Below are 12,485 nucleotides of genomic sequence, written 5' to 3'. Positions count from 1 at the left end.
TAAAAGTCAAAATATGATTTTAATGTAATATAAATGGTGCACACACCGACTCATATATTAGATCAAGAAATATGAGTAAATAATACTTAATAAAAAAATTGAAAATGTTTAATATCTTAAATACTTTAAAAAATAAAAATATACAACAATTATGAAAATATATTGATATTAAAGAAAAAAGACAGCAAGAATATCAACGAGGCATTTCCTAGTCAGCAGTCACCAACAACAACTCTGTCTTTTGTCTGTTTTATACTCTCTGAATATGCAGAGATCAAAACTATCAAACAAGAAAACAAACTTTACTAACTCACTCACTCACCCGCATCATCTAAATCAATGCCGACTCTGTCACTACTTTCACTACACACTATTGTCTTCTTCATTTCTCTTTTATCAAGTATTACTATTTCCTTCAATCCCTATGATTACAATTTTCAATTAAAACTCTTTTGCCTCGTTCTGTTTGTTTCTTGGGAAAACTGCACGCTTCCCAAAGAAAGAGAAACAAATAATAATTTCCTTTTTGCGTTTGTTGGAATTAAGTTGCTTACCTTTAGATGAACGCAAATGGGAAAACAGTAGTTTTTTCTCTTTTCGAGATTAAATTGAGATTTTAAGTAAATTATTACACTGATTTCTTTCAGGTTTGGTTCACATTGGTTTGGCTGATGGAGGATTCTGTTCAGCTCCTTCTGTATTGGATGAGGAAAAAGATTCACAATCTCTCTACTGGAAAGTTACTAATCCAACACTGTCTCCTTCTCATCTCCAAGGTTAGTATTTCCTTTTTTTCTTTTTTACATGACATAGAAATGAATCTTCGAATCTTGTGGAGATAGAAATGTAGTGGATTTTACTGCTTCGTAGAATTATTAAGAGGTCATGCAATGGTTTTGAATTATTATTTTGTTTCTGGTGAAGAAAAGAAAAGAAAATAGGAGTTGCCATTATGTGTGCAAATGACAAAATATGCATCTGCCTGTGTTATCATGCGTCTTGAAATTTTAAACTAACCATATCCTCTTATAAATATTTTGACTATAGCTATGAAGCCTGCATGCCTTATGAGAGGTTATTGGTTTTCTTGTTCATTTTCAAGCTGAAGAACAAATTTGATCGTTTCTTGGCAGACTTACCAGGTTTCACACGCAGCGTTTACAAAAGAGACCATGCTTTGATAACACCTGAAAGTCATGTGTTTAGTCCGTTACCTGAGTGGTACTTTCAGCTTTGCATCTCTATTTGTAGTTAGAATGTTGTCCCTTATTCCTTATAACTCATTTAGATCTATTTCATAGGACAAATACGTTAGGAGCATATCTAATCACTCCGGCCATGGGCTCACACTTTGTGATGTACCTAGCAAAGATGCAAGGTTCGTTCCTTTTGTGCTATTAATTGTGTATGCTTGTTATAGTGTAATAATAATAATAATCGTTAGCAGCAGCAGCAGCAGTATGAGTAGTATTATTGTATTGTTCACAAAGTTCACATTCCAAACTGGTCAATGTATTTAATGACTAAAGTGAAAATATCCCCCATAAGCTTATGAGGCATGCAAAACATTCATTTAGTTTTTGGTGTCATCTCCTGTTTCCTTTATAACTGTAGTTCAAGCAAACCACCTGTATTCTGTGTGACATTCATGTGAAGAACATGGTGCACAGTTCATGCACAATTCTTGATCACTAATATAAGCTCCACCTGCAGGACAATCAAGATCAGGACCTCCTCCTCATGGTGTAGAGAGGTGGATTGTGCTAAGTTTCTTTACTATCAACATTATTATCTTTTGACAATGAGATGAATCCAAGTATAATACTTTCTAATGCATGCTTCCTTACCTTTTTAGGTTCATATTCATGGTTCAGGGTTATGTTACTCTCACAAATGCATCTGGGTTCATCTACAAACTGATGGTATGAGTATCTGATTCACATTCATTATCCCGTACAAACAGGCATGCACACACTGGTTGCTGTATTTGTAAAAGGCATATATTTTAGCTTTAGTAAACTGGAATTTTGTTTTGGTTTGCTAAAGGGGGCCATAAAATTTTTTCATGTTATGTTCTCGTTTATATAGGTGGATTCATATGCTTATCTACCTCCAAATTCTGAACATTCTGTGGAAAGTGATGCATCTGCTACTCTTGCCATCTTTGAGCGGAGGTTTATTTCCTCCTAAATTATGTTCAACCAATTGAGAGTAAAAAACTGTGGTCATTGCTTATCAGTTTAACATTCTGCATGGAGCAGCCTTATGGATAGCGTTTGTGCACTACAATTGGTCAGATGCTGTATTTATCTTGAAAGAAAAGTTATGATATGAAGATACTGTTAAGGCTAAGATGATTGATCTAGGATTTCTTGTTTTGGGCATCTCTTTCATTGGGTTGCTCTGAAGTTCAACTGTTACAACGTTCTTGATTGCTCCAAAACCATTTCTCATTTCTTTAGGTATGCTTCTCTGGACAATCTTATTACGGAACAGATTGTGGGTTCAACAGACAAGCAACCACTTCTTGAGACTCCAGGGGAGGTAAATTGTGGATTATTGCTTTGTTCGTAATTTTAAAAAGCACTGGCAGGATTTGGAGAACCAGACATGGATCTATATATTTTTCTTGTTTCACCTCAGATAGGCATGTCTATAGATATTTATCTTTGGGTTTTAGTGAGTTATTCTTGTCAGGTATTAGTAATATGAATATTATGTTCATCTTTTTGAGATATATCTTATTCTTGCAGAGTATTTGAAAATTTCTGACATTGAGTATTTTGTTTTTCTTATGGAAGTTGAACTGTTTATAACTAGGCTTTGCATATGCATTGCCTTCGTGAGCTTATATTCTTTTACTATTCTGAACTTTGATTGTGGAGCTATGAAAATGGTGTTCATTCTTATTTATAGGTGTTTGAACTTAGGAAGCTTCTCCCCCCATCATTGCATTACGACTTCAACATCCATGTAAGTTATAATTTCTTTCCCAATGCTTAATCTATACTCCCTACAGTTTAAGTGAGAAGGTAAATAAATATTCTTTTTTAGGTTCTTTATTTAGATGTTATTGCTCTAGACATGGAATTTGAACCTTTTTGGTTAAGTAGAAGTTTCAATCAGATTCTCTGTGTTCTTTTTATTTCTGTTTCTTTCTCTTTTTTGCAATATGGATATACTTCTCATCTATGGAGTTGAAAACATGAGATTGTAAATAAAATACATAATGACCTAGATTTTATATGTCCAACGTTTTGGAAAAGAAGAAGAGTCCCTATGCTAAGGGATGTAAGTTAGGCCCTGGATGATGAGTTTATACATTACAATTGGAGTAGAAGGATCCAGTTAGCTGGAATGTAACTTTTTATCACATTATTCCACACAAAATTTATATGATCAAATATTTAATATGGGATTTAGGATGATTTTTGAGTTCCAACTTTGACGCATATAAACCTTTTAGAGACGATTTATTCTATTGTTTTCATATCTAATTCCTCCATCTGCATTCAGATCATGGATTTTCAACCCGGTGAATTTCTTAATGTAAAGGTATGCTTCTTTCTAATTGAGATAGTCACATTTTGTTTCAAGATATTCTTTTTATATGTAAGAAATTCAAACAACACAAAAAAAATTCAATACATAAAGATAAAAGAAAGTATCACCCCTCTAATTAAGTTGAACAATACTTCTGGAAGCCCTGAAACACAATCCCATAAAAGAAGCTTAGAAACCACCTTTTCCTATAATAGAATATGGATAAAACTGCCTTTTGAAAATGTACAAATTCCTCCTGATGTAGTTTATATCCCTCTCCACAGGCATCAATTGTCTTAGCCATGACTCGATGTCTTGAACTATTAAGGGAGACCTAATTTATAATTTATATTTTTATAGAACTATATATATATATATTTATTTATTTATTTATTTATTTATTTATATTTTTCTCAATTAACATTGTAGACTCTAGAGGCATATTTGGCTTTAAGTTAAATAAAATATTTTTGGGTTAGGTATGGGAAGTGAGTGCCTAGGTTCTATATCACCTTTCCATTTAGAGTCTTCATAATGCCAGAAAGGGAAAAATCTAAACAATGCTTCAAAGTCATCCAACTTTCTTCTTTTTAAACCAACCAAATCTCTGAAGACTTTGAACATACGATGTTCTTATAAAAAGACCAAAATGACTGTTTGAAACTGGAAAGTCACCTAACTGTAAATCCAAACAGGAATGAGATTCACTGTGTTTACAAGAAGTGATGCACTAATCAAGAGGTAAAATCTCGCTATGTCTCTTTTCTATAAAGAGTCATTTGTATTAACTGTTTTGAACAATTGCGGCGAAATAGTATTTTTCACCTTGAGCAAAACCTGAGATTTTTTCCCCTTCTTTTCAAAACCATAGGTCTGATTTTATTTTAATTATCCTATTCAGTCCTTGATCAAATTCAATAAGTAGGAAGATAAAAGTACACAGGATACCTAAAGCTAGGAATTTGTTATTAGTTAGTGGGAGGAGCCAAAGTAAGTAATGCCATTATGCTATTAAGTAGAAATCAAGCAAATCGAGTGGAATGTAATGCCATTTGGACTTAAAAATGCCCCATCTGAATTTCAGAGGATAATGAATGATATTTGTAATGCTTATTCAACATTTACTATCATATACATTGATGATGTTCTAGTCTTTTCTAATAATCTAGACCAACACTTCAAACATCTTAAAATCTTTATTAAGATTATTAAGAAAGCTGGTTTAGCAGTATCAGCAGGAAGGATAAAGTTGTGCCAGACTAAGATTAGATTTCTAGGATGTTACATAGAAAACGACAGGGATAGGCTGGGATGATGAGGCCTTAGTTGAAGTTCTCTAGCTTTCAATTTAATTTTTTGAATAGCTAAAGTATGTGCCTCCGTTCATTCAGGAGGGTTCTTCTTTAGTCTTTCGAGTAAAGGTTTAGCATCTTTAGCTAAATCTTTGTAAAAATCTACAATATAATTAAGACTCCTTAAAAACCTTTGTAGTTGAATTTTATCCCTTGTCTCATTAGGGAATCTGTCAGCAAATTGTCTGCTCTTTCTATAGGGATAATAGTGCCGTTTTCTATGTGATATTCTAGAAATCTAATCTTAGTTTGGTACAACTTTATCTCTTTTACTGATACTGCTAAACTAGCTTTCTTAATAATCTTCATAAAAATTTTAAAATGTTTGAAGTGCTGGTCTAGATTATTAGAAAAGACTAGGACGTCATCAATGTATAGGATAGTAAATACTGAATAAGCATTAAATATATCATTCATTATCCTCTAAAATTCAGATAGGGCAGTTTTAAGTCCGAATGATATTACATTCCACTCGTAATTCCCAAAAGGAACGGTGAACGCCGTTTTATAAGGGTCTCTTTCATATCAAATTTTGAAAAGATAACGGCTTCATAAAGTCTTCCTAACAATTCCTTTTTGTTAGATAGAGCATATCTTATCCATCGTAATGGTTTGTATAATGGCTTATAATTAATAACTAATTTAGGAACCCCTCTTTCTAACTCCATAACATTTTCAACGTAAAATGCTGGGCAACTCCATGTGCTATGGCTCTTCCTAATAAGCCCTTTGGTTTCTAACTCAGCAATTTCCTTTTTGCATATCTCCAGATGCCTGGGCCCCATAGCAATAGGTTTGGCCATAGTGTGGATTTCCTTTTCGTTGAAATTAGGTTCATATGGTAAAGTAACCACATGTTTCTGCCTATCCCAAAAGGTGTTAGGCATCTCAAAACATTTTCAGCAATCATTTCTTGCTGAATAATTTCAATTTTTTCTTTCACTACTGGTAGTCATAATTGCTCTTCTATTCTTTTCTTATTAACTTAGATAAAAAAGCTAAAATCGTTCTTTTGCCTTGATTTTATTTTGAATAACCTCAATCCCTTTTAATCTTGGACTATAAATAAAAGAAAAATTAATTATTCTTCATTCCTTTTCTGATGTTATTCCCTTTTTAGATACTTCTTTTATCGGATATAACATATGCATTAAAGTATGTCCTAATATTATTGGGTGAGATAACCCTTTCACCATTATAAATGGTACCTGAAAGCAAACCCCTTTATTACATACGCCAAAATCTGATAATTCCAACTTAATTCTTAGGTTGACCCATCGCACGTATTTAATTCCTCTGTTGTTTTAGAGAAATACTTGGATGGAACTATTCCTTCACTAATGCAATTCAAGTTAGCTCCTGAATCTAATAAAGCAATAGTATGGAAAACAAATTGCTTATTGACTACCATTGTGATATAAGTATTCCATTTATAAGTAACCACCTAATCTACCAGATTAATAAGCTGGAGATTATCTACTTCGTCTTCATTTAATGGGTCTCCTTCTACCCTTTTCATATCATTTAGAAGAACTTTTTCGTCATCATTCTTTTCTTCTTCTCTCTATCCTCTTTTAGCTATTTCTAAAAGAGATATTCTTTCTTTTAATTTTTTTAATTCTATCTTAACGACATTTATCTCTGCTTTCAGCTCTCCTAAAGTGGGTTGTCTAACCTTAACCTTTCTAGATCTCTGGACTCTATCCATGATTAGATATCTTCTTCTCTAAAAGATTTGAAGAAATAGATCCTTCTTCTCCAATTTTACATAGAATTAAATATTTTTCTATCTGTTTTTTCTTTTCCTCTCTATCTTGGAGTCGATCTATAAGATCTAGGATCACGTCGTCTTCTTTTGATGGGGTACATAACCCATTCATTTGACATACAATTGCCCTCGCAGTCCTTGGATGGCGAGGAAGTCGATGATGAGTCAGAACTAGATTCAGAAGTATAGTCAACAACAGTTATTTCATAATCTTCCTTCTCTGAATCTGTTTCATTAATAAATAGATTGATCAAAGATCTTTTAAGTCCTTCATCTATAGATAAGGTCTGGATTTGTTGTTTTACCTTACACTTATTGGCATAATAACCTAGTTTCCACATTTGTAACAGACTATTCTTTTTTGGTCGCTGCTTCTTTTTAGAAGAAATTTGTGCAGCTTTATGAGGTTGCTTGACCTCATATTTTTGTAAGGTTTTCTTTTTCTCAGATAATAATAATTATCTTTTTTCTGCGTCTTCTTTTTATTAGAAAACAAAGGCTGATATCCTATCTGCTCACAGAAATTAGCTAGCATCTTTTTCTAGTAGTCTTGTCCTTCTTTAGTTGATTATGAATCTTCATCTTGTTACATAACGAGATTCCCTCAGCCACAACTTTTGATGCTAAATCTCCATATGTATATATATTGTATGAGATTATTCCATTGTGTTTATTTTTAATCCTTGTCCTAACCCTCTCTGCAAATAAGGGTGGCAATCTTGAAAGAAACTTTTCTTTCCAAAAATCGTTATGATTGTCTTCTTTAGTGTAAAGCGTAGAGAAGAACACATCTTTATATCATTTAAAATAAGTCGGGACACCTTAGATTCATGAGTTGTTGATGCGATTTACCTAAATAAGCAATAATAGATCCTATGAAGTGAATCCCTATAGTATATAATAGGGTATTAACTGCATCAGGAACCAATCTTTGTTGCATAATTGGCTGTCCTCCAGTGTTTTGATCGATAGTCATTTCAGTTTTAACAGCTCCAAGAATTTGCACCTTCGCTTCTTGCAATAAATAGAAATCCCACCAACCTTTAAGCCAGCTTTTAAAACCTGTGGCGATAGCATTAGTTACTATGTCATCAAAATTCTCCCGAACTCTTGAAGCGTTTGCATACATGGTCATCTAATGCAAAACATTCTTAATTTGATATTCAGATAGTCCATCTATATTCCATTCAATTATAGACGTACCATCATATGAAACAAAATTAAAGGAATTATCTTCATATTGAAGATCAATAGGGGATGACCTTGGATAATAAGACTTTACTGGAACACTAGCATTTAACTTGGGATAGGCAATTTTATTAATCTGGTTTGTGTCTTCGGAAAACATACTTTTAAGGTTGTTAATAAACCTTTCTTCCTTTTCAGACTCTTCTAAGTCAGATTCTTTCGACTTCCATCCCTCCGGTTCAATGCTTTCTATCGGAATTTCGGTTGAAGGTGGCTTAGAATAAAATACCTTGAAGTTGAGTTGTCTTAAAAAATCTTCGCATTTATTCAAAGGAGCAATACTCTTACCATGATCTTTTATTCCTAGTGACGAGAGTCTCTTTATTAACTCTTCTACCATTTCAGTTTTTTCATCTCTTGCTAGTTTTAGATATAGCTTAGATGTATCCATAGGCTGAAATAAGGTCTTTTCATACGGAGTAGAAGAAGATTCTTGCTTCGGAATGTAATTTGTTGCTGGCTTTAAGTCGGCTACTTTATACTCTACTTTATCTAGTTGCTTTCCAACCATGTACAATGATAAATTGGAAAAGTTATTCTGTTGAACTATAGCTTCTAAATTTCCTCCTTTATAAGGAGAACCTATAACTTCCTTTTAGTTCTCTATTTATAGGAGAGATCTGTTGGAGGGAAATGGACACTTTTAGTAAGTTTTCCTTTTATTGTAAAATAATTTTGATAAACAGTTTCTAAAGTATTAAGAATCTGTTCTTCTGAGAAGTCTGGAAAAGATTTTCCTAGCAACCTTAAAGCAATGTTGAAGGAATTCTGGGAATTCTTTGATTCCTTCTTTAGCTTTATAAAGGTGGTATTTTCTTTTCCACATCTTTTTATCTTTAATCGAAAGATACGTAGTATACCATTTATTAAATGGTTCCTCTTTTCGGGTTAAAATCGCTAGATTTAAACGATCTATATTAGCGATACTATCTCGTTCGTATCTCATAGCTGATGGTGTAGGATTTTCTGGTCTTTCTTCCCTATAGTGAGGATGACTTGCATTTTCCTCACTTATTTGAATTCTTAGTAAGGAAGTGTCCTTCTTAAAGTCATACTAACGTCAGAACCAAATATTATGGGAGGTAAGTAAGAGGAATAAGACCTCTTACCTGGATGAAAAATAACTGATCTACTTCTTGAAAATACAATTTCCACATTTCCATCTTTATGTTCTATTATTTCCTGGATAGATGTTGAATCTTCCTTCTTAGCTGGGACAACCTCTTCTAGGACCCATCTTTCTAGTAGATTAACCTCATCCCAAGATAGGTTAGTGAAAAACAAAGTCGTTGTTCCTTTAGGATTAAGGAACTTTATAGATAAATCCCTTAAATTAGAAACCACCGTATTCATAGCCTTATAATGAATTCTATAGATAAGAATAACATTTTCTGATCTAGGTAACATATCTTAACCTGTGATTTTAATAGCAAGGCTTAATGCACATAATAAATTTGAGTTGGACAAGGATAGAGTGAAATTTGGATAACAAGAGAAATACACTGGGCCATCACATAAATTTGATTCTACTACTCCTAGTAGAGAGTCATGAAATTTATTGTGCCTTTTATCTCGTAAACATATCACCGCTGAGGTATTTAACCCCAATCTAGTGGCTGGTTTTAAAGCAACTTGTACCATTCTTACATGAAGAAACTAGTACTTTTCCCGGTGCTTTGCTAACAAGTTTTGGGATAATAAGTTAAATGAACTAAATCCCTCGTGAACTGGAACAGCTTGTTCTACGGTTTTAATAACATAATCAGATTTAAATGTAAATTAATTATTCGACTTATAAATCGAGGAAGAATTTATTGGAGGAAGTTTCCAATTCTGAAGATTTTGTTCAATATTTTCTAATAATAATACTTCTTATTTTTTGCTTTTCTTTTAGTCTCACCAGCACTAGCTGAGCTATTAGTAAAATTACCAAAACTCTCAAATATTTTATCCATGACTAGATACAAGCTCAATGTCAACAATTTACTCCTAAGTCCGCACAAGCCTACTTTGTCTTACAAGGACAACAATGGAAACGCGACTTAAGGTTTCCCTTGAATTTAATCAGGATAAAATACTTAAGGGTAGGCTCTGATACCAAAAGGGGAAGCTAGCGCAAAGAGTGTAAGAAAATCGTGGAGTCTCGGGAATTATTCTTTCTAAAGCAGTTATTAAACTGTTTAAATTAAAAAATTAATTTTCTATTTCTTTTAGAGTCAAATAATCTTCTGGGTTATTATAATAATCGTTATACAAAAACCTTTCTTGTTGGACTAATTCTCCTCTTAATTGAATTAAGCTTTCTCTGTCTCCCCAATCTATTAACCCAAACTTTTCAACAAATTTCTCTATAACTGTGAGCATAAAAAATGCATAAAGAGATGAGATTGAAAACTTACTATGTTATTATTTAGTACAACCACTGATTTGAGCAGGAAAATACACAACCGATTACAAGCTTGCACAAAGAAAAGCACACTCACTGATTACTACTTAAGAACACTCACACTTACAAATAATTCACTTTTTTACAAGCCTATTTTAGAGGAATCTCACAAACAGAACTTTCGGGTAATCTCTTTCCCTCTATTCTTGTTTGTCTCAAGTTTTCATCTTCTTTTCTCTACTTTCTATTCTTTTCTTAGCTTCCAAACAATCAGCATGGATCTTACAGTTAAGTATACTAGTTTCTGAGTGAAATTTTTATCAATAATGGTCATTCTTTTGAAAGAATTTACTCATGGAGGTAACATGAAGTATAGCCATGTGACCATCTCAATGCTTAAACTTCTCTTAAAAGTGTCAAGCCTTACTCTGTATATTGGGAGTTGTCAGATGCTTATTAGAATTTTCGTATTTTCAGTTATTTGTTTAGTTTTCAGCTGCCTAAGTATTTTCTGTCTTTAAACATGCAACAGAAATGTTATACCTTTTCCTCTCTTTATTTGTTTGCCTTGCAGGAAGTTCACTATAATCAACATGGTTTACTGCTATTAGAGGGACAGGGCATATATCGTTTGGGTGATAGCTGGTTAGTGGTTTCTACTAGAATTGACCGATAATAGATAAGTGTATTACGAAGCAATTGTATTGTTTGCTATTTCTATAAATGCTTCTATGAGAACCTTGTTTGCTTTTCTAGGAAGCTTTTCTGTAAGAGCTGCATGTACAAGTCAAGAAAGCAGATGCTATATCTTATTTGTACATGCTTGATTCGCACCCTAGCTAATGAAGTTAGGTGTGCATGAAAAAGATTAAATTATGCCATGCTTTTATGTTAGAATTTTTTTATTCATTTGCAGTTCTTAGTGGCTGTTTGTCTACGTGCCAATAAATTGACCATGCTTACACCGCCAAGCGTTAAGTGGGTGCTTTGCTTAATACTTCTAGAAGTTCTGATGAAATAATAGTTTAACTTATCACTTTAGACCTTTCGATTTGCTCCTTTTTTTTTGTACTGCTTGCTACCACTTCTATAAAATCTCTTCTTATGGCTAATCATATGCTTATTTTATTATAGGTACTCAGTCCAAGCTGGTGATGTCATTTGGATGGCCCCATTTGTGCCTCAATGGTAAGGACTAAAGAAGAGATCACCTCTCTCTCTCTTGCCCTCTTCTCTTGTGAAATAAAAAATTCCTCCAACACACTGAAATCTTACAGGCAATGAAAATATTTTACTGCTAATTTCAGGTATGCTGCGCTTGGTAAAACCAGGACAAGGTATCTACTGTACAAAGATGTAAACAGGAATCCACTTCAATGACGTCTAAAACGAGCCCTTGGGCTTCATTGACATAATTCTGACCTGGAGATCTACCTCTGGAGCAACAAATGAGCTGCTGAAGCCTACAAATATCACAATGTGTGGGCAAAAGAGTCAATGTCTGTGTAATCATTCCTGATAGAGCTTATAGAACCTATTTGGTAAATAAATTGCCATTCTGCCCCCTCTTGTAATATAAAAAGATTCCTGAAAATTGTTGAATACGTTCCAATGATCATAACCATGCCTAGAAAGAGTATATTTTACTGAATCGCATTTTGGTTTTTCTTGCTCATGATTACTTAATTGCCCGGATCCTCTCAAAATTAGAGCATGCTGAACTAGTATCAGTCCTGGAAAATCATCTACTTTCTGCATATGGTTTTTATATGCCCTTTTTGAAACTTGTGACATGCCTTTTCGGCCAGATAATGATAATTTCCAGATGAAAAATAGTTCTTGGAATTCCATTCTTACTGAAAAGTGAATTCCTTTTGGACTTTATAGATCCTGAAGTCCATGGATTTGGATAAGCAAGTTGCCTGTTTTGTATATTTCATGCAAAAAGCAGTAGCATCATCCGTCAATCCAACTACATTTTCTTCTTATAGGTTTCCAACCATATCAGTCCATCTGAACAAGCGAGAAAGAATCATCACAAAGGTAACTTTTCGCCTTTCTTTTTTCTTTTCCATTTTCCGTTTTGACTGTTGAAGATGTGCTCTAGTACTGATATTCATATAAGCGAGAATTTTCCACTTAATTATAGTTAGACAAATAATAATGTTTGATTTGTAATTATTATATG

At 33.3% G+C, this 12,485-nt stretch overlaps 1 protein-coding gene across 2 annotated transcripts; it reads left to right on the top strand.

The window, feature by feature from the left end:
* The first annotated feature begins 202 nt into the window (after nt 1-202).
* LOC8269033 ((S)-ureidoglycine aminohydrolase) lies at nt 203-11,948 on the top strand. 2 transcript variants are annotated; one of them, XM_048374994.1, is made up of 13 exons: nt 203-400; nt 648-776; nt 1,134-1,221; nt 1,302-1,378; nt 1,714-1,753; nt 1,856-1,922; nt 2,089-2,174; nt 2,463-2,544; nt 2,917-2,973; nt 3,517-3,555; nt 10,872-10,942; nt 11,432-11,485; nt 11,605-11,948. In XM_048374994.1, exons 1-13 carry the CDS (start codon nt 340-342, stop codon nt 11,675-11,677), a joined length of 924 nt encoding a protein of 307 aa, XP_048230951.1. In that variant the 5' UTR covers nt 203-339; the 3' UTR covers nt 11,678-11,948. The 2 variants fall into 2 exon arrangements, with proteins under 2 accessions (XP_048230951.1, XP_048230952.1); XM_048374995.1 differs by lacking the exon at nt 203-400 and having other exon boundaries at nt 1,048-1,221.
* The last annotated feature ends 537 nt before the right edge of the window (nt 11,949-12,485 follow it).

Source organism: Ricinus communis, chromosome 5 (genome assembly GCF_019578655.1).
Source record: "Ricinus communis isolate WT05 ecotype wild-type chromosome 5, ASM1957865v1, whole genome shotgun sequence".
Taxonomy (NCBI): Eukaryota; Viridiplantae; Streptophyta; class Magnoliopsida; order Malpighiales; family Euphorbiaceae; genus Ricinus; species Ricinus communis.
The sequence above is the reverse complement of the archived record's forward strand: the minus strand, read 5'-3'. Positions and strand labels throughout refer to the sequence as shown.

What these genes read in the sequence shown, in the direction of transcription:
- LOC8269033 (XM_048374994.1), top strand. Translation starts at nt 340, where the DNA reads ATGCCGACTCTGTCACTACTTTCACTACACACTATTGTCTTCTTCATT. An exon ending in TTCTTGAGACTCCAGGGGAG is followed by an intron (nt 2,545 to 2,916) that starts GTAAATTGTGGA and finishes TCTTATTTATAG; the next exon opens with GTGTTTGAACTTAGGAAGCT. An exon ending in GCCCCATTTGTGCCTCAATG is followed by an intron (nt 11,486 to 11,604) that starts GTAAGGACTAAA and finishes TGCTAATTTCAG; the next exon opens with GTATGCTGCGCTTGGTAAAA.